Source organism: Camarhynchus parvulus, chromosome 6 (assembly GCF_901933205.1).
Source record: "Camarhynchus parvulus chromosome 6, STF_HiC, whole genome shotgun sequence".
NCBI lineage: Eukaryota > Metazoa > Chordata > Aves > Passeriformes > Thraupidae > Camarhynchus > Camarhynchus parvulus.
In genome coordinates, this window is record NC_044576.1 from 27,836,640 (window position 1) to 27,863,658 (window position 27,019).

Consider the following 27,019-nt stretch of genomic DNA (forward strand, 5'->3'; position numbering starts at 1 on the left):
TATTCCACTGTCTCACAACAGCAACTACAGAGAACTTTAAGTACGCTGTTTTACCTAATGAATGGAAATGTATCAACATTTTGTACAGGGGCTTAAGTTTTGATAGTAATAGTCTAGAAGCTTTATATGTTATTATAATAAAGTATTATAATACATAATATACATTATTGTAATATATATACTATATAATATAAAGATATAATATACTTTATTATAATACTTTTTACTTTATTTATTTTTCTTTCCTACTACAATAGATATATTTTTGAAAAGCTTTGTTCACACAGCCTTCTACATCATTACCTTGTAATCTCATTATGTTTTTATTCAGTAACTTGCAACTTTTGAGAACTTATTCAAATGCTTTTAAGTTCTAAATCTACCCAAGATGGTTCAGTACATTAGTTCTTTAAAAGTGTAAATGATTTCTGTGTCAAGAACTGAAAGGATGAAAGGTGTAAAATGTTACACTTGCAAGAAAAGTGGAACTTACAGATATGCATGTAAAGATGAAAGGATTGACAGATCTGACTTCTCTCAGCCAGATTTGTTAACTTCTTCTGACACCAAAAAATCCCATCAAATGAGCACAGAAGAGAACCAATATTGGCATTTGTACATCATTCCTTTCCTAGATTTATGAAATTTCTACTGCATTGCTGTGGCATACAGCAGCCAAAAGGTTTGCTTTCCTTCATTTTCATAGCATGTTAGTTCTTAGCCAGGAATCAGTGGTGCAATGTTTCTTCATTGATGCTCTAAATCTAGAAAGCTTTCTAGTTCTGTTTAGATTTTTATGTATGATTGTTTATGTAGTAAAAGTACTGTAATGCTATTCTCTGCACCTCTTACAACCACACCAGTCCTTTTCTGTTGGCCTATTTGGGTTGTTTTGTTTGGTTTTGGTTTTAGTTTTATGCTTTTGAATAGATCTCTTGCCTGATAAAGGACTGTTGAGATCTTAGCTTTGCTGTGAATGGTAATTTCAAAAGCTTTGAAAGTTAATTTCCAACATTTTCAAATACTTGGCTGATTTCTGTAGATCTGAAACAAAATCTTCCTTCAGTCTGAGGGAAAAAATGACTCAGATGGCTTTAGAACTTTTTTGGTTGGTTTAAAGGAATTGAGAAAGCGGAGAAGGAATGTATTTCCCTGTCATGGTGAGCAAAACTATTTCTTAAAGTGTTTCTGTATTAAAGAATATTCTTGAACTGACTTTATGTCTCGGACTGTGATCTCCTTTTAACTGCATTTCTGGTCCCATAATAGTATTGAACAGAGGACAGTTGTTCAGCAGCCTTAATCACATGTGATATTGTACAATTAGCAGACTGTTCACAAAGGCTTCAGCCTTGGCTTTTTATCATAAAACATAAAGCAGTAACACAATTTCCCTTTCCTCTCTTTGCATGAACTCACCAATTCATTACCAAACACATACAAAGAGATGTCTAATAGCTAAGAAACGTGTCTGATGCAGGACAAAGAAATAATCTCTCTCAGCACTGGTAGGAAATCAATGTACTCCTGGACTGAGAGCAACTTGTGGACCTTCCTAAACCCTCTGGAATTAAACTGGAAAAATCACTTTTCATCTTGGTTTTCCCACAAACTTGATGGAGATATTCCCTCCATTAAGACTGGAAACTCCTTCAGGCACAGACTCTTTTTCTGTGATGTTTGTACTTTGTGTTTGACTGATATCCTGATTTTTTTTTCCACACAAAGCTCAAATGGATGCTGCTGGATGTTACTGTGTCCCTTACAGGAATCTGATGGACTTTGGAAAGTCAGAGGAAGATTTAATGGTGTGCTTGGGAAAACAGGTTAAACCAGACCCCAAACAAATTCCTATGGGCTTCAAGGGTAAAAATTTAAGAATCTGGGGAAGGGTCGATTTGGATATGATTCCAGACTAATGGGGTCACATTGGACCTATTTAGAGAGGGTACCGGGAGACGAAATTAAATACCCTTTCTTCATCTGCTTGGAGCAGAGACATCACATCATACATTCCCAATTTCAGTGTTAGGAAAAAGTTTCTGACTGATCGTAAAATGAAAACAGGTTACAGTAGAGTTGAAAAAGGCTGTGGAAGGAACACTTAAAAAACCCCCAAAGGACATTTTCAGAAAATTTAACACAAGGATTACTTTTGTATTGCCCCGTTTTCAAAGGCAGCAACTTCGTGACTGCTTATCATGCTGTAATCAGGAGGCAAGGTCTTGATTCGAACCTTAATTTGGAGGATGGAGTTGAGTGGGAAGATGTGCGCTAATGTCTTTACAAACAATTCGATGGGTTTAGGTACGGGTGGTAATGTCTTTGGAATGGGGCTTAATGCATCTCCTGACTTCGGGCAGCAGGTTTGTCGCAGAGCCCAGCCAGTTTGACTCCTGAAGCAGACAAGTGTCTGTACCAGCCTGAGTTTCTGAACTTTGAGGTAGAATAACAGGTTCAAGGGGGGATGTGGGTTAGCGGTTCGGGAAGGCAGGACCTTCCTAGTACCTCAGCCGATGTGGAAAGCAAAAGGGCAACATGAGGCCGGGAGTTTAGGATAAAAGGAGCCTGCGCCCTTCGAAACCTCGAGAGAGAAAACCTCTCTTCCTTTAATCGAATAAAGTTGCAGGACTCCTCTGTCTCCTTTGTGGACACTGGCTTTTCATAGCGTGATTTTCTGTACAGAGCAAACCTTAAGAAGGTGAGGTTCCCAAAACAAGCTCTACCATCTCTTCTGCTACCAGCCTGGAGGAGTTCAAGGCAAACCGCCTCCGAACTTTGCAGGACCTGAGGCGAGCAGAGGAACCAAGGCAGCAGAGCGGGGAACATCCGAGCCTCCGGCCGCTCTGCCGGGGGAGCGGGGCCGCCAAGGAGCACGGGACGGGACGGGGCGGGCTCGTCTCGGGGGTCCGGGCGGCGGGGGCTGCATTCCCGGCGCCGCTCCAGCTCCCCGGCTCCTGTTCTCGAAGCGTGGGCGGCAGAGGCGGCCGCGGGAGCCTCGGGGGGGCGGCCACTCCGCCGGACCCCCCTCCCAGCGAGGGACGGATCCACGCGGGCCGAGGGGCGGGAGGCGGCTCCGAGCGGCGGTGACAATTAGCCTTTAAAAATGGCTGCTTGGAAGCTGTCAGCTGGGACGCGGAGGGGCTGCTAACCCTCCTCTCGCTGCCTCCCGCCTCCCTTCCCCGCAGGGCTAATAACGGAGCGGGGATAAGAGCTCTCCAGCCTTTCCCCGCCCCGCCGGAGCGCGATGCCGTAGCGGCTCCGGGCCCGGCCGCCCTCACTTCCCAGCTGGCTGCCTGGCGAGAGGACGGCGGCCCCCGCCTCCCGCGCTCCTCCTCGCCGCCGCTGCGTGTGTGCCGCGGGCACCGGGATACAAAGGAGAAGGGGGAGCCGCGGGATACATGGTCCAGGGTGGCGTGTGCGCGGCCGTGGGGGCATATCTGGCGAGGAGAAAACACAAGGTCAAGAGGCAGCTCTCCTCCTCCATGGAAGAAGACGGGAGCGATGAGCCCTGAGGAGGACGACGAGGAGAAGGGGTGGATGGCTGAGGGCTGCCGCTGCCGGGCTTCCCCTCGGGAGTGACGGGGCGCGGAGGGCTGAAGGGGCCGGAGGAGGCAGCGTTGGGGTCGGGAGGGAGGAGAGGAAGGCGAGGAAGAAGCGGGGGGTTTGAATCTCCCTGGCTGGATTAACTCCCCTCAGGGGAAGCTGCCATCGCCGGCCGCGCCTCGGCCCGCGGCCCCGGCGGCCAAGATGGACCTGGGCAGCGGCGGCCGGAGAGCGGGAGCTGCCCCCGCGGGCCCGGCCGCTTGGAGACCTTTCCCCTCCGCCTGCTGCTGCTGCTTCGCCTCGCTCCTGGATGTGAACAGCTGGCTGCTCTTCTACGGCTTCCTCTACCTGGCCCTCTATGCCCAGGTGTCCCAGTCCAAGTCCTGCGACAAAATTTCCTGCTTCTCGGGTCATTGTGTCAACTCCACCTGCGTCTGCGACCAGGGCTGGGTGGGAGACCAGTGCCAACACTGCCAGGGCAGGTTCAAGTAAGGTTCTGCTTATTGTGAATTTCTTCTTCTCATCCCTGCATCTTTTTCCTGTCACTTTCACTTGCCTTTTTTTGTTTGTTTTGTTTTGCTATGATTTTGTTCGTGTGGGGTGGAAGTATGTGGCAGAAGTTATGGATAAAATAGGCTCCTCCAGCTCTTAAGAGCACAGGACACAGCTCCGGCTGACTTATTGCTGAAAATAGGCTGCTCCACTTCGTGGGAACTGAGAGACGGGAGAAATCGGCCTGAAGCTGTGTCGCTGCTGTCCCTTCTGGAAATGTCATGGAAATGACATGTGCACTTCATGGGGCTGTCCAGGGAACAAGGATTAGTAGTGGATTTTAATTACTTTTTCCTCCTGAAGAGTGAAAGGTTTAGCTCCTTCCAGCCTTCCTTTCTTTCAATTGTTTGAGCTAAGTGGGCCTTAGTCAGTTTCATTCAGGACAACACAAGTGCAACTGAGTGAAATGTACATCCCTGGTGACAAGGTTTGCAGGAGAGAGTGGGAAATATGAAACAGTAACATATTTTTGCGAAGGAAGGAGTACTCAGTCAAGGTCTAACTACCTTCTCATTCTTAAAAGTCACTGTGATACCGAGTCATTGATCAGTGAGAAGGAAGCCTACCCTGACACTTGCTTTTCTCTATGGAGTGGGAAAGAAGACTTAATTTATAGGGCTGTCACTTTCCTCCCGCCCCCTTTGGTATCAGTGTAAAGACTGGCTGTGAAGAATACTGTTTGCTGCTATTTCGCTATATAATCTTGGACAGGGCATCTCATTTCATTCCCTGTAAAACACCCCTTATAAGCAGGAACTCCATTTATTAAGTATGTTGACATACATAGCTGGAAAGTGTTCTAATATCTAACTAATAGCAATACACTGGTGACACTGTGTCTTAGAGAAGTCAAGTTCTTTCTGTCTTTGGGAAATTACTTTTAATAGATGAAATATCAATAACTGTCTGTTTTAAAATTGTGTTTAAATTCAGTTTTTCTCTCTGGAGTACTGGAATTAAGCTGTACAATTTACATCTCTTTTAAACATTTAATACTAGGTCACTCATTCCTAAATAAACAAAAAGTAAATCCAGTAACTTGTCAACCTGGGAAGTTAAGGAGTAGTTGAAGTCAGACATGTTGGCTGAAGTGATGTACACAGTGCAGAGAAAGAGCCAAGTTACTGGTATTTGGTGGATATTGCAGCAGTAAGATCATAACCTAGCTAGAAAACTAATACAAGGCAAATATAGTGCATTTTTTTTTTTTTGCCTATGACTTTGGATAATAAGGTTTTAAAGTTGACCATTTGTTGTGTGTGTGTATTGGATGTTTGGGGTTTGTCCTGCTATGGAACAATGGGCTAATTTTGGAGAGTGATGAGAGGAGGCCCAGGTGTATGTGGATCTGCAGAGCTCTTCTTTCCTGGCTATAAAGAGATTACTTGTATCCTTTCTATTGGTGCTACTCATAACAGACCCCAGCAGTGCCAGGACTAAAGCTAATGGTGATTTTTTGAATTTCCAAGCTTGTTGTGAATGAGTGTATTCTGAGTTGTTACTGGGCCGTTATCCTGTCCTTGCAGGCATTATCTTTGCCATCTTTTAAAAGATCTAGTTTTTTTTACCTTGGTTCTGTTTGTCAAGTGAGGAAGCACAGTGGTTACATTTTCCCTTCTGGTAGAAAGTTAATAATCCATCCCCACCTAGAGGAAGTTCTGTCTGAGTGTTGGAAGGGCTCCTCTTCTGAGCTGAGCTAGCATAGTGTTTAATTGAAGTGCTGTTAGGGGTTTTTGTGAAATCGGAAGAGATTTCTCATTAACTCCTCTGTGTTTTTACATGCTTAGCTTTAGGAGTGACAGTGACATTTGCATTATGATTTTTCTCACGGGAGTAAGCTGTTGGAGAGCTATTTTTTACTGAGGACACTTTTCATAGCAGTGTCTTTGACAGCTCATCTTTAATCTTTATTCTTGGAAGCAAAGTATACTCTGCACTGAAAATAAGCATTCTAAGATTTAAAGCTTTTCAAGCCCTGGGAGTTGGGGATGGAGTGAAATATGTTAAACGTGTCTTACACTGCTGCAAGCAGCAGCTCGGAGCGGTTGTATTTTGAATCCTGAAAATTCAGATGGGTGTGGAATGGGTGATGAGCTCCGTGTATTTCCACCTGAAGAGTTGGAAAAAGAATGTTACTCTGCCTGATGGCTGGGTTGGGTGATTAGAGACCTTCCCCATCTCTGTGGCAACTGATGCTTTGCCTTCTTGCCGCGGAACATTTGCGTTTATTTCCTTTGTGCTTTTACCTATGTGCTTTTACCCTTAAGTAGCCACGGCTGGACTTTTGTAGCAGTGGATTGTCAGGTCCTGTCGGGTGAACATCACTTCTGCTTGTGTCATTAAGGATTATTGTGAAGATCGTTTCAGAATGGCAAAGACTGAAAAGTGTGTCAGGCTGTTAGAGCTGCACGAACAGCCACTTCGCAGGTTGTAGATACGATCTGTAGAGATGTTAATAGAACCTTGTGTATTACTCTAAACATTTACAGGGTTTCCAAGTCGCAGCTGTTTGAAGTGCCTGCCTGTGTCCCTGTTACCCAAGATGTAAATTGAACTTTTAATGACCTAAATTGGACATGTATAAAACCTGTCACTACAGTATTTGAGAAAAAACAGATTTTCAAGGCTAGGCTTAAAACACTTGAAAATAAGATTTTTCCTTTTTTTCATGTAAGTGAGGTATGGTTGTTTTTACTCTCTGGGAATAAGTGACTTGCATTAGCAAGTACCAGGAACATTGTGGTAAGAGGAGAAATGCTCTGCCCAAGGGTGTCTTGGGACCATTAATTCTTTGGTGAGAGATACGTAGTATTTTTGGCTTTGTTTTATTTCTCTTCTAAACTGAGAAACAGCAACACAGCAGAGAGACATCAAAAATAATTGATCAATCTTTGTAAGCAGGTGTCAAAATTAATTGCCAATACTCTGGTAACCTTGCCTTTTCCCTGTAGGAGAACTACTGAGTAAGTAAACTGCTTTGCAAATGTTGCTCTGCACTGGATGAAGGAAAGGTGGGCGGGGAAAATAGGCCATGAGACTGTCTAGCACCATTTTGCCATTTTATTTCTCTTATTTACCAAGTTTTGAATTTACTCTTGTTATTGTGAAGCCTGTGGTAAATCATGTAAAAATGGAGATGTTGTTATTCTTACTGCAGGGCATTCACCATCCTGTCAGTCACTATTCAGAAAGATTTAGGCCTCGTGTCTGCCTGGTGGTAAATTATTTTACTCTCTGTCCAGATTGGATATCTGAATGCAGCTCTGACTTTCTGACTTACTTTCATCTTTCAACCTTTTTTTTCCTTCCATCCCTTCACCTCTACTGTGAAATAATGCAAAACTTTTTTTACCAGAATAAAAAAGGGGAATTTAGTTATAAAAAGAGAGGGAAAAGGAATTTTGCCAGGTGAAAGATAGGAAAGCCAGTAGGTGAGCAGGTTCTGTTTTTATAGCAGGGAGCTTCAAGCAGCACAGTTCCCAAGGTATAAACTAAACCACAAGCATTAAAGGGCAGTGTACGGTTTTGTTTTGCAAGGTTGATTTATTAAAGAAGTGATGGTTTTAATGCTACATCTGCCATTCATTCTTCCCCTTCTCTGTGCCTTTGAATTTGTTGGTCAGTTGTACTTTTCCTGATGGTACAGCTTTGGGCAGAAGGGAGAGAGAAGGGCTGCCTAAATCAGTTATGTTACAAGACTCCAGGGAGTTCAGGGACACAAACATTATGAATAGCCCAACTGCACTGAAAACTGCTGTCACAGCTTCCATGTAGTTAGATGTCAAAGTCAATAGTCTTGAGAGGCAGCAGTGCAGGAAAACAGGTTTCATTAGTTTTGCTACCCACAGAATGATTTCTTAGAAGAAAAAAGAAATTCCTCCAGGTTGGAGCAAAAAGTTTCCCTATTTCCAATGTGTGCTCCGCTTTGTGTTGGTTTGTGGAAGAGCATTTGAGAAAACTTTGTGCATGGAATTTATCTTCCTCTAAAGTTTTTGAAGACCAGAAATACCCCCTGTAATATGCTGCCTTTGAAAAATCAGGTTGTGTCTTCAGAGGTTTATGGTTATTTATTTGATAGCTATGAGTGTGATGTGTAATGAAGCAGAAGAGGACAGGTGAGGACCTTTGAGGACCTACACTTCAGTTAATCTGCTTTACCTAGTCCTAGATATGCAGTTGTTATGGAGAGAGTAAGAGCAAATGGATTTGTTTGATTATTAAACCTTTCCTCCAGATGTTCTTATTGTACTTCTAAATTACCTCCTGCATGCTCTCCTTGATTTCTAGAGCTCCTATAAAAGATTCTGCATTCTTCAAGGACAGAACAATTTCTAAGTACAAGTACATTCACAACTGAAATGCTTGAAGGGTATCAAATTTTGTTATTCCATGCAAAATCCTTATTTCTATCTAAAACTCTGAATTCTGCTGTCTGCAGAATGACTCATGCAAAGACAGTGTCCTTAAATTGCAGATTGTAAATGAGTGATAATGTTGTGTAAGAAGAGATCTTAAGAAAAGAAGTTAGCTTTAGTTGCAGCCAGCTGAAGTTCAGAGTGCTGTGAAAGGGACTGACTTTATCCTTCACGCTTCTCTTTGATTACATCTTGCTGGTTCTTATGTAAGCATTAATATTCCTGCTGAGAGTTGAAAAGTATCAACAGGAACAGATCTCCCCACCTCCCAGCCAGTTTTTTTTAAGCTAGCTCAGTTTCCTCAAGTTACTTCACTTACATAAGGCTCCTGCTGATCCAAAGGAGTTGGCAGCATCAGCAGGTGTAGATAGGAGAAAAAAATCTGTAACTTTTTAGAATTGGTCCAGACTTAGTCTTCCAGAACTTAAAAGTAAAACAACATCACCATTAAAGTGCAACTTCTGTTTCACAGGGTGAAATCCCTGAGTCATGCTATAAGTTGCAGCACTGTCTTTGTCAAAAGAGTGGCCTGTATCTAATCCAAGAAATAATTACTCTTATTGACATCAGTGCAATTGAGTGTGGGATTTTGCACCTGCAAATTGCCTTTTTATGACTCAGCATGTGAATGGTAATAAAATTAAACCTCTGGAAAAGCATAATTGATTATGATTTTAATCTTATCAAGTGGTCTTTATTTAAATTATTTTAGTTATGGTGCTCTGAAAAACTATTTTAATGTAATTTATTCTCTCTGTCTGTATTAAAATTCAAGAATACAATTATAACTTATATTATAAAGATATTTTTGATTTCTAAAGAACAATTTTTTTTTGTAAATCTTGTTTTGAATGTAGAAACATTAAACATAGAGCCATAAAACCATATTAAATGCCTCCTGAGCTAAGTAATCTGCACTGAAATGTGCTTTTTGAAAGGAAAGCAGTCTTTTTGCAAACTTAAAAAATTAATTTCATTGTGATGTGTTTTATTGACTGCTTGATACTTGCTACATGAAATCTTTTAGATTGGAAAAGACCCTTAAAATCACGGAGTCCAGCCACTGTCCCAACACTACTAATTTCATCAGTAACCATTTCAGTGGTTTTTAAGGGTTTTATAGAGAAGACCAGAAATGAGCTCTGATTACTTATTATCTCTTGCTTTTTGCAGGCTTTAGGGTAACTCTGAATTACTTCCTGTGTGAGTTGAACCCATGCTTTAGAAAGCATCTGTACTTGTCTGAAAACTCTACAACTCACTCAAAGCCCCTTACAGACTTTCAAACTCCTTTCATTGGCTAGTTATCCTCACTGTGTTCTGCAACCAGAAAAACAAATGCAGGAATTGCTAATAGAGAGATATAATCTACCTTATTTTTTGTCTCTTTTAGTTGCTCTGTTTTCTCATGTTTTGAGTCAGGTCTTCATTGTAGAACCTGTAGTAGGAGAGGTCTCTGTTGCCTGTGCAGGTGGTGATATGGGCACCTTTTCCTCACTGAGCATGGAAAGTTCCTTGAGTTGTTTCAACATAAAACAAACTTTTCCCTCCTTGACTGCTGTCTTGGTTTACAGCCTCCCCTATTTTATCAGTGTTCTTGAGCTATGAGTGCCAGAACTAGATGCTTTTGGTAATGGTCCTGCTGGTGGAATGTAGATGCAGAGTAGCTTGTCCCGTGCTGCCTGGAGTCCTGCTGTGCAGCTGCAACCTGTGCTTCTCAGTTTGGCACTCTGCTGGCAGCTCAGACCATGATTTTCTACCTCCAAATCCTCTTGGAGCTGCTGCATCCTCAGTATCAAGGCCCTGCTTTTCTCAAACCAGTCTGTGAACCGAACACATCCTCCCCTATTGGAGTGACAGCTAATTGTGGGGCTACAAACACATTTGAGATGGAGCTATGCCCTTTTAGAAACACTCCTCTTCCCCCAAAGCAGTAGATAATTAAATATGTATAGTGTGCCTTCCTCTGCAGCCGTCCATAGGAGTGAAACCAAATGCAAGTTAGGCAAGGCCTGGTGGATTCTGAAGCCTGGTTTGTCTGCAGGCCTGGTGGATTCTGAAGCCTGGTTTGTCTGCAGGCTTGGTGGATTCTGAAGCCTGGTTTGTCTGCAGGCCTGGTGGATTCTGAAGCCTGGTTTGTCTGCAGGCTAAGCAGTTTGTTATTTAGGCAAAGAAGTGTGGGAACAGATGGTTGATGACCCTGCCAGCTCTTCAGACAGCATCAAAGGCTGGTTGCCATTGCTATGGGTGGCTAAAAAACTCAGTTATATCAATGCATGCTTAAGTCTATCCATAAGTAATACATAAATAGCTGTACAGGTTATAGCGTTTAATACTCTTAGAATGTTTTAAATTTAATTTGGCAAATAAATTTAGTCTCACACTGTGTTTCTCTGAGGTCCTTTAGTCAAGGGGCAGGCATGATGATCATATTTTGGAAGGCATGACCATACTTCATGTCATCTTTTTAAAATGAGTATGAGTAGTTTTTGAGAACTCAGTCTAATCACACTGCACTAGAAATTGATTTAATTGTATCAAAATGTAGGCAGAAAAGGTAGGAGGTAAATATGAGGTATTACAAGAATATCCTTGGGATATTCCTACACATCCTAACAAATGCTGGTGAGAAAAGACCTTATTTTGAAACATTACTACATAGACAACAATAATGCATTGGAAAACTCCTGCAGTACTGAAGAATAATTATCTGTCAGTGTCTATGAAATTTGTTATTTGCTGTATAATCTAAGCCTGGAAAACATGCTACGAAGTTCCTGTAAGGAGAAATAAATGATGATGATGATGCCTGAAAACATGAGCACTCCAAATAATTGCAGCTGCTAACAGTAATAAAAGTAAACCAGTAAACTGTAAGCAAAATAGATGTTTTAATGTGAGGTGAGTGAGCAGTGGGAATTTTCATACCAGTTTTATAGGTTGTCCTCTAAATCTTAAAAACCTAATGAGTGGAAAAAGTGTTGCATGGGTTCAAGAGCTCCATGAGGATCAAGACCTTACTGAGAAATGATAGAACTAAGCTTAACACAGTTTTTTACTTAATGTTCATTCCCAAGGTGCAAGACCTGCATTTGACTTTGAAGTTTGCTCCAGAGAGAAAAGCATCAATTTTTTTAGACCTCTAAAAATAATTTGGCCACCAGCTATAGAATATTCCAGGGTAAACATCTTAAACTCTGTTAATGCAACAGCATAAAAAAAGAATCCATGAGACAATCTCCCAAAATTTAAAGCTCATCTGTAAGAAATGGATTCTAGGATCTGTTTGAATCAGTATTTTTATATTTCTTAGCTAAGGATAAAAATGGGCTGCTTCCATCTCTGATGGCAAAATATCTACTCTGTTCATGCTAGTGGTATTTAAAAACAACCTAGCTGTAGAATATTTCCAAGTTTTAAGCAGCACATATCTGATAACCTTGAATTGGGCAGGGAGTTTTGAAGCCAGGGTATTCTAGGATTACCTGGCAACAAAACAAGTACTGAATTACTTAAAGACTGGATGTAGATGCCCAAGATGACTGACACTCAATGTCTACATTTTCTTATGGATTTCTTCCATAATTTATGTGCTTCAGTATTTCATTTGTAAAAAGGAAATAACACTTCCTGTAAGCTTACAAGACTTGAGGTGACCCACGAGGCACAGCTAATAAGCTAGATAAAATGTTAGAGATTGCATTTGTTCCTGGAATGTGATAAATATTAGGGCCTGAAGTACTGTTGTCCAAAGTATGCTGTGTATCTGAAACAGATGAGTAAAATCACTTTCTCATTAGGTCAGATGGAGCAAAACCTTGCCGTCTGTGTTATTGCAGAATAATAGTCTCATATTATAGACTCACTGGAAAAAAATTGTACATTGGCTGTCACTGATAAGATTTGGTTTCAGAAGTAAGACACCCAAAGACCTAACCCCTAACCCTGGATTAAATATTACAAACAAAATATTGCAAAATGCTGCAGTACTTAATGGGTATTTTGAAGAGTTGTTGCTTTACTTGTAGGAATACAGTGTTCTTTATTAGTCATTGCATTCCTGTGCCAGTATCAAAGAATCATACATTCCCAATTTGTAGGTTGATGGCATTGATGTTATTACAGAATCCAGTCTTTAAATTTAGATTTTTATTACAGACATGTATTTTTATGTATAGGTTTTTGTTTGTTCCCATGCTTTTGAGTTTTCAGCCACTTCTCTGTTCTCTTGAAGGTTGATAGCTTGCCTTCTATGAAAAAGATGGTTCATGTTGACTATGTCATGTAGAACAAACAGCAGTGCCACAAAAGGACTAGACTTAGCTAATGTCTGTTACCAGTTATGGCAGTATAATATGAGCAGCAGTGATTTTGGTCAAAATCCTAGGAGGAGATCTGGAGTTAGAATGCCTCTAAATATTCTGGTGAGCTTTGCAGAAACTTTGTTCAAGGTGCAAGCAAACCACAAAGCACTGTGGAACAAGAAGACAAATGGGCTTCTTTCATTGCCACCCACAATCCTGGGACAAAGATAAATTAGTCAGGAAAGTATCTTTCCAATCATGCTGCAGTTTAAAGCACTTTCCTTCTTGTAATGGATAGAAGTGACTAAAATATGGTGAGCTTAATTTTCTTGTTAATTAATCTCAGTTTTAGAAACTCAAGAAGACTTGGATACATTCTGACTTCTATAAAGGAATATTTTGATAATTTCAGCTCTATTAGTAAAACTGAAATGCTGATTAATCCAACTATAGGATAATTTGCATCCTTAATTGTTCTTTTTTTTTTTAATAATCTATAAAGTAAGGGTGTGTGTATGTACAGGTATATATTTCTCACAAGGAAAATGCCAACACAACTCACAGCCATGTTTGTTTGTGCAAACCCAGTTGATGAAGATACTTTGGAGGACTCTTTCTAATTGAATGTTGATGTGCTACGTTCAGGGTTTCCCAAAGCAAGCATAGGGAGAGGGAAATGAACTGTGAATGTTTCATGGGGAGCATCCCAGAGCTGCTGTAATGAAGCTGGGTGCATTTGTGCTTCTCTCATTATCAGCAGATATGTTTTGTTTGTGTCATGAGTCTTCTCCAATAGGTAACTGAAACCAAAACACTGGACAGGAGCTGGAAGGTAATCCTGAATAATGAAAAATACTGAACAAACAAATGGCTGCTTTGGAAAACATACAGATTTGCACTTGTGTGCACAGCTGTACTATCATATTAAGACAATTATTTTAGAAAATATTTTTGCAGATGTTTTCTAAACCCTAATGCTGATATAAGTATTAAAATCAGAATGTGTGTATTTAAAATCCACACCCTGTTCCCCCTCACACCCCAGTCACTTTAGTACTGCAGCACTTTGTAGGAGCAAGCATCTGTTTTAAACTAAAAATGGCATAAATTTTTCTAGTTTTTAACTTCTGAAGTGCTTGTACTATTCTAGCTTTCACGGGGCTAAAAACCCAATCTGCATTCAAGGAAGGACTTACCTCCACTCATCTGTATCATACTCTACCTGGATATCTTATGTAAGCACTGGGTAGCTGCTTGTCACAATGGCCTTGGAAGACAGATTCTTATTTCTTTGAGCTCTTTTACATATAGGAAACCTGAAGTTGTGTGCTTGTCTAAAGTAAAATAACAAATAAGTGGCTGAATTGAAATGGAAGCTTGAGAATAAATAAAATTTCCTGTACGTCTGTTTTAGTCCTCAGTTTGGGAAGATTGAACTGTCTTCAGTTTGTACAGGTTTTTTTCCCCTGCAAATATAAAATACAGTTTGAAGTTCTTTGTTTTCTCAGAGACTTCTACTGTGTAAGAAAGAATATGAATTTTTTCATAAGAGAGAATATGAATTTTATTATTCATATATATATAATTATAATGTACATATTTTTCATAACCAAAGAGCTTTGTGATGGTATTTTACACTGACTGTTTCAAACACATACTGTATGTCATTCAGTAAATATATAGGGGGGGCCTCTGTTAATGCAGGTATAAATACCAATATAGGTTAGAGGTTGATGGGTACTTAGAGAATTGATCTTGAAAAGATGGACCCAGGATGTGAAAGATGGAATGAGTTTGTAGCTGATCTCTGGTTTTCATTTTTTAAAGAGGGTGGAGACAGGGAACAAGCAAGCCACAGGTTAATATATTTTCTTTACAAAATGTGTTCATAATCAGCAAGGTTGCTGGATAATTTTATTTTCAATTTTATGTACGTCCTTGAAGTGTACTTACTGTATTTGGGCTTTGTAGGCATTTGGAAATCTGTTCTCTAACATAAAACTCTGAAGTGACAGACAGCTGAATGTATGCAGAATATTCCTTTAAAGTTAGATGTGGGTTTTCCAATTTAGATTGGCTGCATTTCTAAGTAGCAATTGGACTGAAAAGCAGAGCCAGTGCATATTAGCTTCTCTTAGTATGATGAAAGCTTGCAGTGCTACACTGAAATGGAATTTGAGAACATCTTCCTCTGACATTTTCCTTTGAGCTGCTGTGAGAGTTTGGAGCTCGTGCTCAATAATGATCTTAAAAAGCCCTACCTGTTATTAATAAAACCCCCTGTGGCTGATCAGCTCTTTTTCACACGTCACCTGTAGCTCTTCAGTCACTATTTTTTAATCATCCTGATAAATGTGTCCTTTTATTTCCATCTGTTAATGAAAACCAAAGCACATGAAAAACACACTTAACCTTAGTCCTCACTATTAAGTACAGAAATTGAGCTTTAGTCTGGTTTTCTGATGATCCAGGAGAGCCCTGTGCAATGTGTGATATTCTAGTTTATGTTGTAACTTTGCAATCTACAACTTTCCTTATTGTCTTTATGTAAGTCACTGGATATGCATAAAAATTATTGTGCTTCAAGGCTGGGAGAATGACAAAAATAAATATGCAAATTTTGGTGAGTATGAGCATAGTCATGATCTTTAGTGGAAGAAATATTCTTCTTTGTTCTCTTAATTATGCTGTTGCAGGCCTAGACTTTAGTGTATCATATCTCTTACTCTGGGGCTACTTCAAAGCATACTGAAAAAAAACCCACTACATTATTTGATGAAGGAAATTTGCAGGCATCCTCTGTTTAGAAATCTACATGTTTTTAAGCAGCAGCAACTTTAGGGGTTGTCATCTCTATTAAAACCTTTTTTTCCCGTTTTTCTTTGTTTTATTTTGGTTTGTTTTTTAACAGACCAGAAGTACTGAGGAGGCTGGCTGAGTTGATGTCACGCTCTAAGATAGGATTTTATGCAAACTCAGGAAGTATATGTATTCTGGTCATGTAGTTTAAATGATAGGATGCCTTTATTTTGTGTGTTTCTGCTCTTAAGAGTTACTTTGATCACTCTTGTTGAATTCTCTGTTCTTTGCACATTATGTTCTTCTTGGTAGGACGTACTTGTTTTATAGTTATGGTTTTTTGAGGCTAAAAGATCTTGTCATTGCTTCCACAGGAAAATGGAAAATGCTGTGGAATATCTGTATGGAAATGCCTGGGAGCCTGCAGACCATGGCTCTGAAGGGAATTATGACCTGAGCTTTAGCAGGTTTGTGTGTGGGGCTGCTGCAGTGCAGGAGAAGCTGCATTTACTGGTCAGCACACACAGGCACAAGGTGGTTCTTTTTCTGCTTGTGCTCAACAGCATAAGATGGTGATGTAGTTCAGGGCATCTCTGCACTTGATTTCAGTGCTAACTTGGGTTACAGGCTGCATAAATCTGACCTGCTGCTTGCTATGGACCTTAAAGATCATCTCGTTCCAACCCCCCTGCTATGGGCAGCGATGCTTCCCACCGGGCCAGGTTACTCAGAGCTCTATCCAGCCTAGTCTTTAACACAGGGATGGGGAATCCACAACTTCTCTTGGCAACAATTGTCTGTGCTTAAGACTATCAGAAGGATTTTTGTTTTCCCTAATGTTGAATTATACTTAGTCTCAATTTGCCTGTGTGGCTCTTCAGGGTTTTGTGTGCATGTCTGATTTTTGACTTTGAAATTATTCGCTCGACCAGCAAAGAGAAAATGGCATAGCTGTGTGTGTGTGCATGTTGTCTGCAGATCAGAAATACTGTGTGTTTGCTCATCTAATTAATCACGTTGAGGTTTGGGAGGGGGAAATAGACTTGTTCAGAAAGTAATTTTCAGGAGCTGTGTGGATAATGAGCTCGGTTCAGAGGTTGCACGTACTTGCTAAAGAATTTGCCTGAGGCAGGATTTGAAAGAAACACTCTCTAAGGAGGTCACTCTATGCAAAGTAAGGAGTGTTGTGGAAACAGGTGAGATTTGAGGATGTCCACAGAGTAAGATTTGGGGCTTGTAATTGATCCAGGATGGGAAACATCTCTTGGTTTTGTGGAGAGGTTAACTTTTATGAAGGCATACGCCAGCATGGACTTGGCAGTAGTTGTAGGATAAAAAATTAATATTTTATTCAGTACTTAATTAATAATAAGATAGTTAATAATAATATATAAAGAACTAAAATTACATTAAATTTATATTTTCTCCATTAAACTGGTATGTATGGTATAAGAAGAAATAATGAGGCTGTTCATAATTTTGCCCTTGAAACTAGACTGCAGGTCTGACTTTAAATTGCCATAATCTTAAATTGTTGTATTTAATCTGTTTGGGATTTGTTCTTTAATATGAAGGTAAACTTCAGGAAGCTCATAGAATGAAATGGATAACCAGACTCTTAAAAATCATATGTATATGACAAAAGTGTGTCCCTCATGTATAGGTGGTGAAACGGTTGTTATCCTGCAGGTTTTTAATACATAATGTGTGTGGGTGTGCATATATATTGCCTTAAGTTTTAGAATACTGATTTATTTTGCCTATTGTGTTTGATTTAATTTTCTTTTATAATTACAGTGAACTGAATTAAAAAAAATTCCCGGTGAAAGAATGTCAGGATACCAGGGAGGAATGACATTGATAATCAGTGTTTGTGTTATACGCTTTTGGAGTTTGTGTGGCTGGATAGAATCAATCCTTTTAGAGAGCTTTTTAAATGATATAAATAAGGTGATGAAATAATCTTTTCACCTAATGAACTGTTAGGTGTCAGTATTTTATGTCCTGGTACTTTTAGAATCAAGCTGTTAAGGTGTTGTCTCATGCTAAGAATGTCTTTATATTACAAACAATTCTCCTCTGAATGAATTTAATTATGTTAGTATGACACTCAGTAATTATTTTCCCTTCTGTTTTTAGTTAGGGTTGTGGTTTCAAATATTTTGCTTGAGTTACAGATGTCCAAGGGAATGTTCTCCTAAAACATGTTTTATCCATGTGAAGAAAAACGAAATGCTAGCTTTTGTTCAAGTAGAATTCCCTATCCTCTCTTAAAATATTTTTATCTTATCCATGTCAGAGGATTCTTGAGAAAAATAAGAAGAGATGCTCTTATGAAATCTCTAGGAGCCTTACTGTGTTCGGATGCAGAAGAGAAATCAGAATCTTACTGTGCAATGCGTACTTTAAAAGCAAAACAATAACTGGACTACAGTGTGTGACTATTACTTTGGAGCAGTTGGGTTTTGAATTTGTGTTAAAGATCACAGAAAAAATGCTCAGGATGAATTTTTTTGGGGTAGAGTTATATGCTGAGAGGTAGGAGGAAAAATTAAGTAAGTGTTGGAGGTGTTTTTGTACAACTAGTAAAAAATCTGGGTATTTGATTCTGTAGTTCTTTAAGCCTGTTTCTGTTTCATTGAACCAATGCAGCATCTTAATAATTAGCTTTCTGTTTTCAGTAAAAAACCCTGGTGTCTGAGTAATCTCAGTAGTGGTGTATTTGTCAGGAATGTCTGAAGTTATTGGTGTCATGGGAGATACTTATTCCTCAACTAATATTTACTGTTATTGGTACTAGACATACTTGATGTTGTAGGAATCGAGTGACAGTCTTTTGTAAGTGTTCAAAAATGTTATCAAAGTGCATTTTTTTTTCTGATTTAGGACCATGTCTGAAGCAGACTTTTGTTGCTTGTGTTGTGTGGACTGAATTGGCATGATTGTATGAGTAGAAAGGCCTTTTGTATTCAGTAATTTGGCAAATGCATCGGACCAACAAGTTATCAGCAGTTAAAGCATGAAATCAGGAAGCTTTTAATTGTAAGTAGAGGGGCATTTCTGATTGGAATGTGTGGTCACTGAACATCTTCCAAGGATTTCAAGTTTGTCTGTGTTGTGGTGAAAAACATCAGCAGTGACAAATCAAGCAAAACCCAAACAGGTTAAAAAGCGATGTTTATGAAGACCAATAGATTTGTTCAGCATTGCTTTTTCATATATAAATTTGTACTTTGAATTCTGCTGTCTGTGTTGTGGAACTGCCATCTTTGTCAGAAGGAGCCACCCAGGGGTTCTCTTCTGTTTGGAAGAACTCCACTGAGGGGGATTTCTCTGTCCAGCTCCAAGGTTGAGGGAAGGTCTTCACCACAGTCCTGTGACTACACCAGCCAGCCTTTCAGAGTGATGGACGTCCCCATTTGTGCCTCAGAAGAAGCTGTAGTTTATTTTATTCTGGACCAAAAGCCTCAGGCAGGGTTTTCATGTCCTGGTTGTGTTTTGTTCCCATACACAACTGCGTTGTTCTTTAAGCACTGCACAGACCAAGTTGCAATGGATAACACTCACTTGTGAGTCTGCATTAAATTTTGTTGCAAAATAATGATCATCAAATTGATTTTTTTTGAAAGCTTTGGAGTGAGTATTTAGTGATTGTCCTTATTTAAAAGCTGCCCTGTGATAGGGAGTTTGAGAATTTAATTTCTCTGAAAAATGCTCTAGAGGTTTTCATACTGCCTTTACAATAAATTATATGCTCTCTTTTCCTATATCTTTTTACTGCTCTATAAATCAGCAGAGAGGTTATGAATTTGTTTCATATTGCTGTGTTGCACATTCGTTGATGAAACAGCTTATTAGATCATAAATAGATGTAATTGCATAATCTAATGGGAGAGGGGATGTGGATTGAAGAAGGGGGGGAAACATAAATAGCACGAGAAATTAACAGATAGGAGAAGACAAAATTTTGTTACTAAGCTATAAAAGCAATTGAGTGCTTATGAAATGCAGAACCAAATAGTTATTTTGTTTTCATTTTAACCTAGATCATAATGGTAAATGACAATTTATATATCAGGAAAAAATGTATAAATGACAGAAGACTTGGTAGCACCCTTCCTAGCATAGCTTTAAACTTCATTGATCTTTAAGGTTCATTTTCCATCTCAACTACTGCAGTTTTGTGTTTTGAGCTGTGTCCTCCCTGGTGCTTGTATCTGCAGGAATAAAAGGCTTTGCTTTGTTTATGATCTAGATTTCTATAAATCACTTGTGAATCTCATATAAGGACTCCTGCTCACCTCAGCTCTTTCCTAAATGGGAGGAAAAGAAACTGTGCAGTGACATTTGAGCTCTATTTTAATTTCAGTTCCTCACAATTTAGGAGACTGACAGTATTCTTTAGATTATTTCTTTCTAACCTCTAGTCCTGGAGCTATGACTTGTGTGTGTGTGCTGTATTTTTTTTTAAATGAATGGAGTTCTGTGATAGTGGAATGTGCTCACTCTGGATATGAGTTTGCAGGTATGAATCACCAGACTACTGATGATGGTCTTTCACCACCAGTGCACAGTTATTGGAGTAAAATGATAGATTTAATTAATGGCTGAACTCTTATTAGTAACATTAAATTTATTACTTAAATTATTAATAGGAAAAATAGGTAGGATTTCTAAAATATGTTTCTAACTTATTATGCTCCAGTTATTGTCACAGTTCTGGTAATTTCATTTTAATATTTTTTTTCTTCTCTAGACAATGTTGCAGTTGTCTGAAACTGCTAAAACATTACAGTCCTGAACAATGAGGTAGAGAGGTCTGGGCTTTATGGAGGAGGGACCAGGGAGTTCTAATTAACAAAATTAAAGAGAAAAAGAAAATTACCAACACTGAGGGTCAACATTAAATACTAGAGCTGTGAAATTTGAATGAACATAAATGTTTTAAGTTTCTTTTATTATTTCCATTATGGTTCAGCCTTCCTAGGACTTTATTAGAAATTGCAAATAGCAATTATTGTTGCATTTCTTGTGAGATAAATGAAAATTGACTCCCCACGTCTGTTAATTTATAGTTGCCATTTCTAGAGTATTGTAATTTCCTGTTATCTCAATGTGAGTTTTTAAACTTGATATGACCATTTGCCTCAACTTCTGAATTTTTTAGTTTAACATGAAACTTCCTGATGATGTTCCTGAAGTATTGTATTTTTTTGGTATTTCTTTTTTGGGTTTTTTTTTCCCTTTTCAAGTGCTTTGATTATTTTCTAATGACTTGCCTGCCTCCTCAACATTCTGGCAAATTGGGATTAATTAAGAAGGCGGGCAAGTTGGGATTAATTAAAAAGGCATGCTTATAAAGCAGCAGGGATTTGTATGAGTTAAAGGTGAAGTCTTGCATATAAAACGAAAATTTTTCTAAACCAGATAGGTCTGTATGTACATGTGAGTGTATGTATCTACTTTTATATTTATATATATAAAATTATGCTTGAAAATAGAATTATCCAGAGCCTGCATGAAATTAGAGGCTCCACATTAGTAGTTCTTTGACTCGAAGCAGCTACAGGATTACTGCAAACCTTCTCTTTTGTGGGGCTAGTGCCTCTAATCACTGTGCAGCTGAATGACAGTGGGAATGAGAAGGAGGAAGAGTTTCATCTTCTCCTTATGGGCTCATATTTTAATATAAAATCACTGCCAGAGCATTGCTGTGAGCTGTGCTCCCAGATTGCCCATCAGGATCTCTGAGGAGTTAGCTAGGTAGATTCATATGTCTGTGGAGATGTGACATCCAGCTTCATCCAAGCAATTACAGCCTTTTATGGATGCCTGGGAGTGAGGCTGCTGAGGAGCTCACAAGCTGCAGTGTGGAAAAAAATTCAGGTTCCTGTGAAGAATAGCTACCTCAGGGCTGGACTGCAAAGCTGAACATTTTGGTTTGCAATTTAGGTTTGAATGCTGCTTTTACTCTACTCCAGTCTACAAGTTACCATCATCTTCATTTCCCTCCAGATTTCTGTCTGATGTTACCAGACAGAGGGATTGAGATTGCTGGCTGCTGACATCTCTGCAAAGGGTTCATCTCTCTCCTATTTTTCCCTTTCCTGTTCCCCAACTCTTGAAGGTTTACTACCCTAGTCCATGTACACTATTTGACAGGCAAAGGTATCAGTTATTGATCTAAGAACTGTGAGAAAACATTGTATATTTCTTCTGGTTTTTTAATTATTGTGTTCAAAGAAATTCATGGCTACCTGTATGTGGCAAATATATGATTCTCCATCCTTATACTCAGAAACACATTCATATGGGGGGGATATTTTATGTTTGAAAAACATAAATAAAGGACAAAACATCAGCACAAACCCCTACAATCACCTCTTGCAGAACAATTTGAAACTTGAGCAGTTATCTCTTAGAAGCATGCCCTTGTATACATGATTTAAAGAATATTTATTGAGGTCTTTATGCCCTACTCCCAAACTCTGTGGAGAGAAATGGCAGTGTTATGTAATGAAAAATGCTATAAATGCATTCAAGCTTCTTGACTCTCACATTTGGGCATGGAAATGGGCTGCCCAGGGGGGTGGGGGAGTCGTGGTACCTGGGGGTGTTTAAGGGTGTGGCCCTCAGTGCCATGGTCTGGTGGACAGGGTGGTGTTTGTCACAGGTTGGACTCGATGATCTCAGAGGTGTTTTGCAGCCTCATTGATACTGTGATTCTGTGATTTCTGACTGCCTGAATTTGGACTGTCACTCTGAATTTGTTCATGCAGTTTCCTTTATACATTTTTGTCTGCACAGCCACTTAGCCAGAAGAGCTGTTTTCTCCCCATTTGCTTTTCTTTTTGTCCTCTTTTTATGTATAGAGCCATATTTTTACCTCAGATTTCATTATGCTGGGATAAGCAAGTGTCTTCTTGCTAGGCTCTTATTTCTTCTAGTCATTCAAATAACATTCTCTGTTTCAGTTTAATCTTTCCTCCTCTGTTTCCTGGATATGGCTTTGCCTGGCTCCTGTGCTGTGATACTGTTTCTGCCTGCTTGCTTCTGGAAATCCCACATCTGGATCATTGCCTGATCTCTGGAAATCCCACACTGTAGGATCATTTTTCTTTTTCTGGAAGTGTTCCATTGGCATAGTCATTCTCTTGCTATTTTAATTATCTCCCTTCTCCAATGGACTAGTTAAAAGTATTTCCCTCACTAAGTCCATAACTTTCCAGACTAAATTACTAAATTTCCTCTGTTCTTAGTGTAGCATTACCATCACCTACTTCTCTGCACGGGATATAGTAATCTCTAATAATATGAACAATTTCATGCCATCAATAAATTCCACTGGCACATTTGTGCCATCATTGTTAGGTGTATTTTTAAGGCCAGTTTATGACTGCCTTCATTACCCAGCATTAATTCCCATATAGGGTTAAATTTTTTTCTTCTGCACAACCTGTTGGTCCCATTTCTATCCAACTTGTTACTTTCATTATGATTCTCATATTAACTTGGTTTCCAGCTTTAATTGCACAGCTTATTATCAAGCCCTCTTATAATGGTAATTTTCTTTATAGTTGCTTTATCAAAGATACTGTGAGATATTAATAAATTTATGATGCATTTTATTCTTCTTTCCTGTCACATCCATATTTTTAGATTAAACTATGAATATAGAATAATGAAAAGCTAGACTAATAGGTTCTATTAATTCTCTTCTTTTTTGCATTAAATTTAAGTACAATATTTGGTAGAATATGACAAATGCTATAATTTAATAGATATAATAAAGTGCCTGCTGCTTAACTTGTGAGTTAATGTGTTGGTTCTTTTGTTTCCTAGGGCTCTTGTGTAGAGATTCTTGTCTCTGTTCTGGTAGGACAATAAGTTCTTTGAATTTTTTCCTACTAAAAATGTGATATTATTCAACTGAAGACACTTTGTTCCATGAGCTGCCTTGCCTTTGCAAGGTAATGCTTTGCATCATCATCTTGAGTCAAAATCACGGAACATTTTCTTTGTTTTCAGCTGTCTGCTATTTCTGTTGCCTCACACTTCCTGATGATTTTTGCCATTTGTTGGACAAGTTTGTAGCCATATAAATATGTACTCATACAAGCACATGATTTAACAAATTTCCTTAGGTGAGAAAACTATTAAAAAAACATAAATTGAACTGGAACTTGTTGATCTAGTGCAATTAATGTTATACATTACAGCTCAGATGTTTTGGTATTATGGTTGATTGCCTTGTCATGTATGTATTTCTTAGAAAGCCAAAGTGAAATTAGAACAGGAGGTAATGCTGACCCACTTACAGATTATATTCACATTAACTCAGTGTGTTTTATAAGATGTAATTAGATATTAAGTAATTTAAGACTTGTCTAGAATTCTTGATCATTTTAACCTCACTTGGAGGTTGGGCAGAATTTTGCTTCTGACTTGACTTTCCACCTCAAAGTACTTTTCATGCTTTAAGGTAAAGAGCAGAAGATTCATCCCCATTTCTTCATAAATTCCCCCTATGTAGAAAATAAACTCAATTCTGCTGAATACTACTGGAATGCACGTTTCATATTCCCTATTTACCTTCTATCAATTACCTTAATTATTAATTGCATAAATGAAAGTATGAAATCCTTCAGTTTATGTGAATACTGACTGTCACTCAGAGTACATTCTACCTGGCAATAACAATGAAATAATATCTACTTCTAGTAAGTTTACAATCCCACAGCATGTATTTTACACAGTAGTTTGTAAAGATGAATTATTTCTGTGCTTATCTAGTTATTAAAGGTAACAATTTAATCAGTGACTGATCTCCATCTCAAATTACATCTGAAGTGATAATGAGTATGTACAGCTGCTTTGACTTTTCTATTATGTCCATATGGATTTTCAAATTGATACCAGTACATAATGCATGTATAGAATAGTCTTCCATCCTCTCTGTTCTCTTTTCCCTGCAGTAAAAAAGTAGTCACTGATTAAAAATTTAAATGGAAATATCTAAGACTTTAGGATAATACATTCTCCTTAAGATCTGCTAATTAGTTACTCTCGGTAGTCAGAGTAATTATTCAATTTGCCCACTATGAAAAATTTTGGTGCTCTTCTATGTTCCAGTGATGGTCTTATTGTTAAATATTTAATACACCTGGTACATCTGATGTAGCATCTCTGGTAGATATGGTGTCAAAGTATTTTTCCTGTAATTGTTTGATTTATAATGAATTAGAGGACTTTCAGCAAATCCCTCCCTGAGCACAGTGCTGTTAATACAGGAGAAGGTATTAAATCCTGTATGTATCCAACAGTACTGCTCATAGGTACCTGATTTTCATGAACATCCCCCTCTTCAAAATATATGAATTGAAACAAAAATAAACTTCCATAATCCTTCCATACTCTGGGCTTTTTGTATGATAAATTAAAAGGTTTTTCAAGAGAGGTTCTTCTGTGTTTACTCACAAGTAATTAAAAAAACCCAAACAAACCAATATGCTCTGTAACCCAAAGAAAATGGAAGTTTTAAAATCATTGCACAACTGAAGTACAGTCTTATCACTTTTGTGTTTTTCTGTTGGTTTCAATCTTGATTTCTTGTCAAAAGCCAAGAGATACAACATTACTGCAGAAAGAACCCTTCATCCCCTTCATCCACACTTGTAAGGAGAAATTAAATCAGCTTTGGTGAGTTTTTAGAAGTTGATGTTGATGTATTTTGCATGCTTATTAACTGTGATGTTAAAATTAGTGGGTTAGTAGTATTTTGTGGCTTTTTTTTTTTTTTTGGTTTTGTGAGACTAAGTCGTGTGTCACTTAGAGCTGTGCCTAGCAGGCAGCATTCTGGGTGATGATGACTCCTCTGTTGGGTTCAGCAGCAATATCACTATGAGTCCTAAGATGTCGGTCATTCTGATAGTTCTAGCTCATTTTAAAAGAGAGAGCCCCAAATACAGAGGAGACTAGCATATTATGTATTTATATTGTTTATCTCCTTGTGAAAGTTGGCTGCTGCTGGGTGCTTGAGCCAGGGAAGAGCTGTTCCTGCTAAGTGTGAAATAAGTACAGCAGCTGGGCATCCACTGGAACTTAACATTTTGAGTCTTGATAACTTTTTGAATAGAGCTGGATTAGTTCTCATCAAATCTGTAGATCAAGTATCCCTCCATGATCAATTTATTGAAGTATTAGTAAGAATGTTTGTCTTTTTCCTGAGATGAGAGGGCTGGGCTGACTGTACCACATGGCTTTAATTAAGCAGAGTGACTTCCCTTTCTGGATAATTTTGGGGCCCATTTCGCTGATGATATATTTTTTGTTTGTTTGGTTGGGTTTTTTTGCTTGCATCATAATTTCCATGCAGAATTCCCTCTTGGAAGTGCCAGTGTTGGGTAGAGAATGCGCAGTAACCTGGTTAAATATTGCCATATTAGCTTGGAATCAACAGCACCTGCAAAGCTTTGCAGCCTGTAGGTGATCTGTGATATAATCTGCTTCTCACAGCCCCAAACAGGCAATACTTGAAGATTTCTGTAACCTCATTATATAGTTGAGTTCAATTTATAATTATTTTAGTCTTTAATATTTTTTTAAGGAAGGCTTTGGTTTTGAGATGAGAGAAGCAAATGCAGACATATGGTTGTGTGAGTCAACAGGTACTAGATGCTGTATTTGGCACCTCTTTCCATGTTGATTCCTGCAGATCTTGGAGATGGGAACTTGTTGGCCCTTGTGCAACAATGTTGCAACTGGGACATTCAGTGTTGACCTAAATTATAGCATTCATCTTCTAATAAGATGGACATTTTATTTGATCTGTCTTTGATGTTGCTCTTTGAAAAGAAGTCTTAAGGGTGGTTTTTCATTTTTTCTGCCTTCACTGTCGTGTGGTTTCCTTGAATGTTTTTTCTCTCTTGACTTTCATGGTACTGGTCTTAACTTGGCACTCTCAACTACTTTAACTGCTCCTCCAGTGTCTGGCTGATCTATTTTCCTTACTAAGGAGTAGAAAAACCTTTAAAACAAATACTTTTTGTCTTTCTTAGCTGTCATTCTCAACTTGATTGCTTGTCTGCAAACTGTTTCTTGCTGCTGATTTTAAAATACATTCTTCTAACTCTTTAGATAATCTTGTTCATTCACCTCCTGAGATAATCTAACATTTTTAAAAGGCTCTGTGACCCTAAATGTTGAACATTTCACGAGGGTATTTAACATTTCTTGCAACTCTTAGATGTCATTCGGATGGAGTCTTAGTATATTGTTTTCCCTGTAAATTAATCTAACTCTTGCACCTTTAAGGCTAAAAAATTATTTTTTTTAAATTGTCATATGAGTACACAGTTCAAGAGGCAAAAATCTGCATATGGACATAGGAAAAACTAGTCATTC

At 38.7% G+C, this 27,019-nt stretch overlaps 1 protein-coding gene across 3 annotated transcripts in view; it reads left to right on the forward strand.

Annotated features, from left to right (window-relative positions):
* Positions 1–2,925: 2,925 nt before the first annotated feature.
* Positions 2,926–27,019, forward strand: part of ATRNL1 (attractin like 1) — a 425,510-nt gene continuing 401,416 nt past the window's right edge. For 2 of the 3 annotated variants that reach the window (XM_030950737.1, XM_030950738.1), the window contains exon 1: positions 2,926–4,034. In XM_030950737.1, the coding sequence (XP_030806597.1) occupies positions 3,751–4,034 (284 nt within the window). In that variant the 5' untranslated portion in view covers positions 2,926–3,750. Of the gene's footprint in view, positions 4,035–15,786; positions 16,084–27,019 lie in introns of those variants that run through there. The other variant, XM_030950739.1, reaches the window with a different exon arrangement.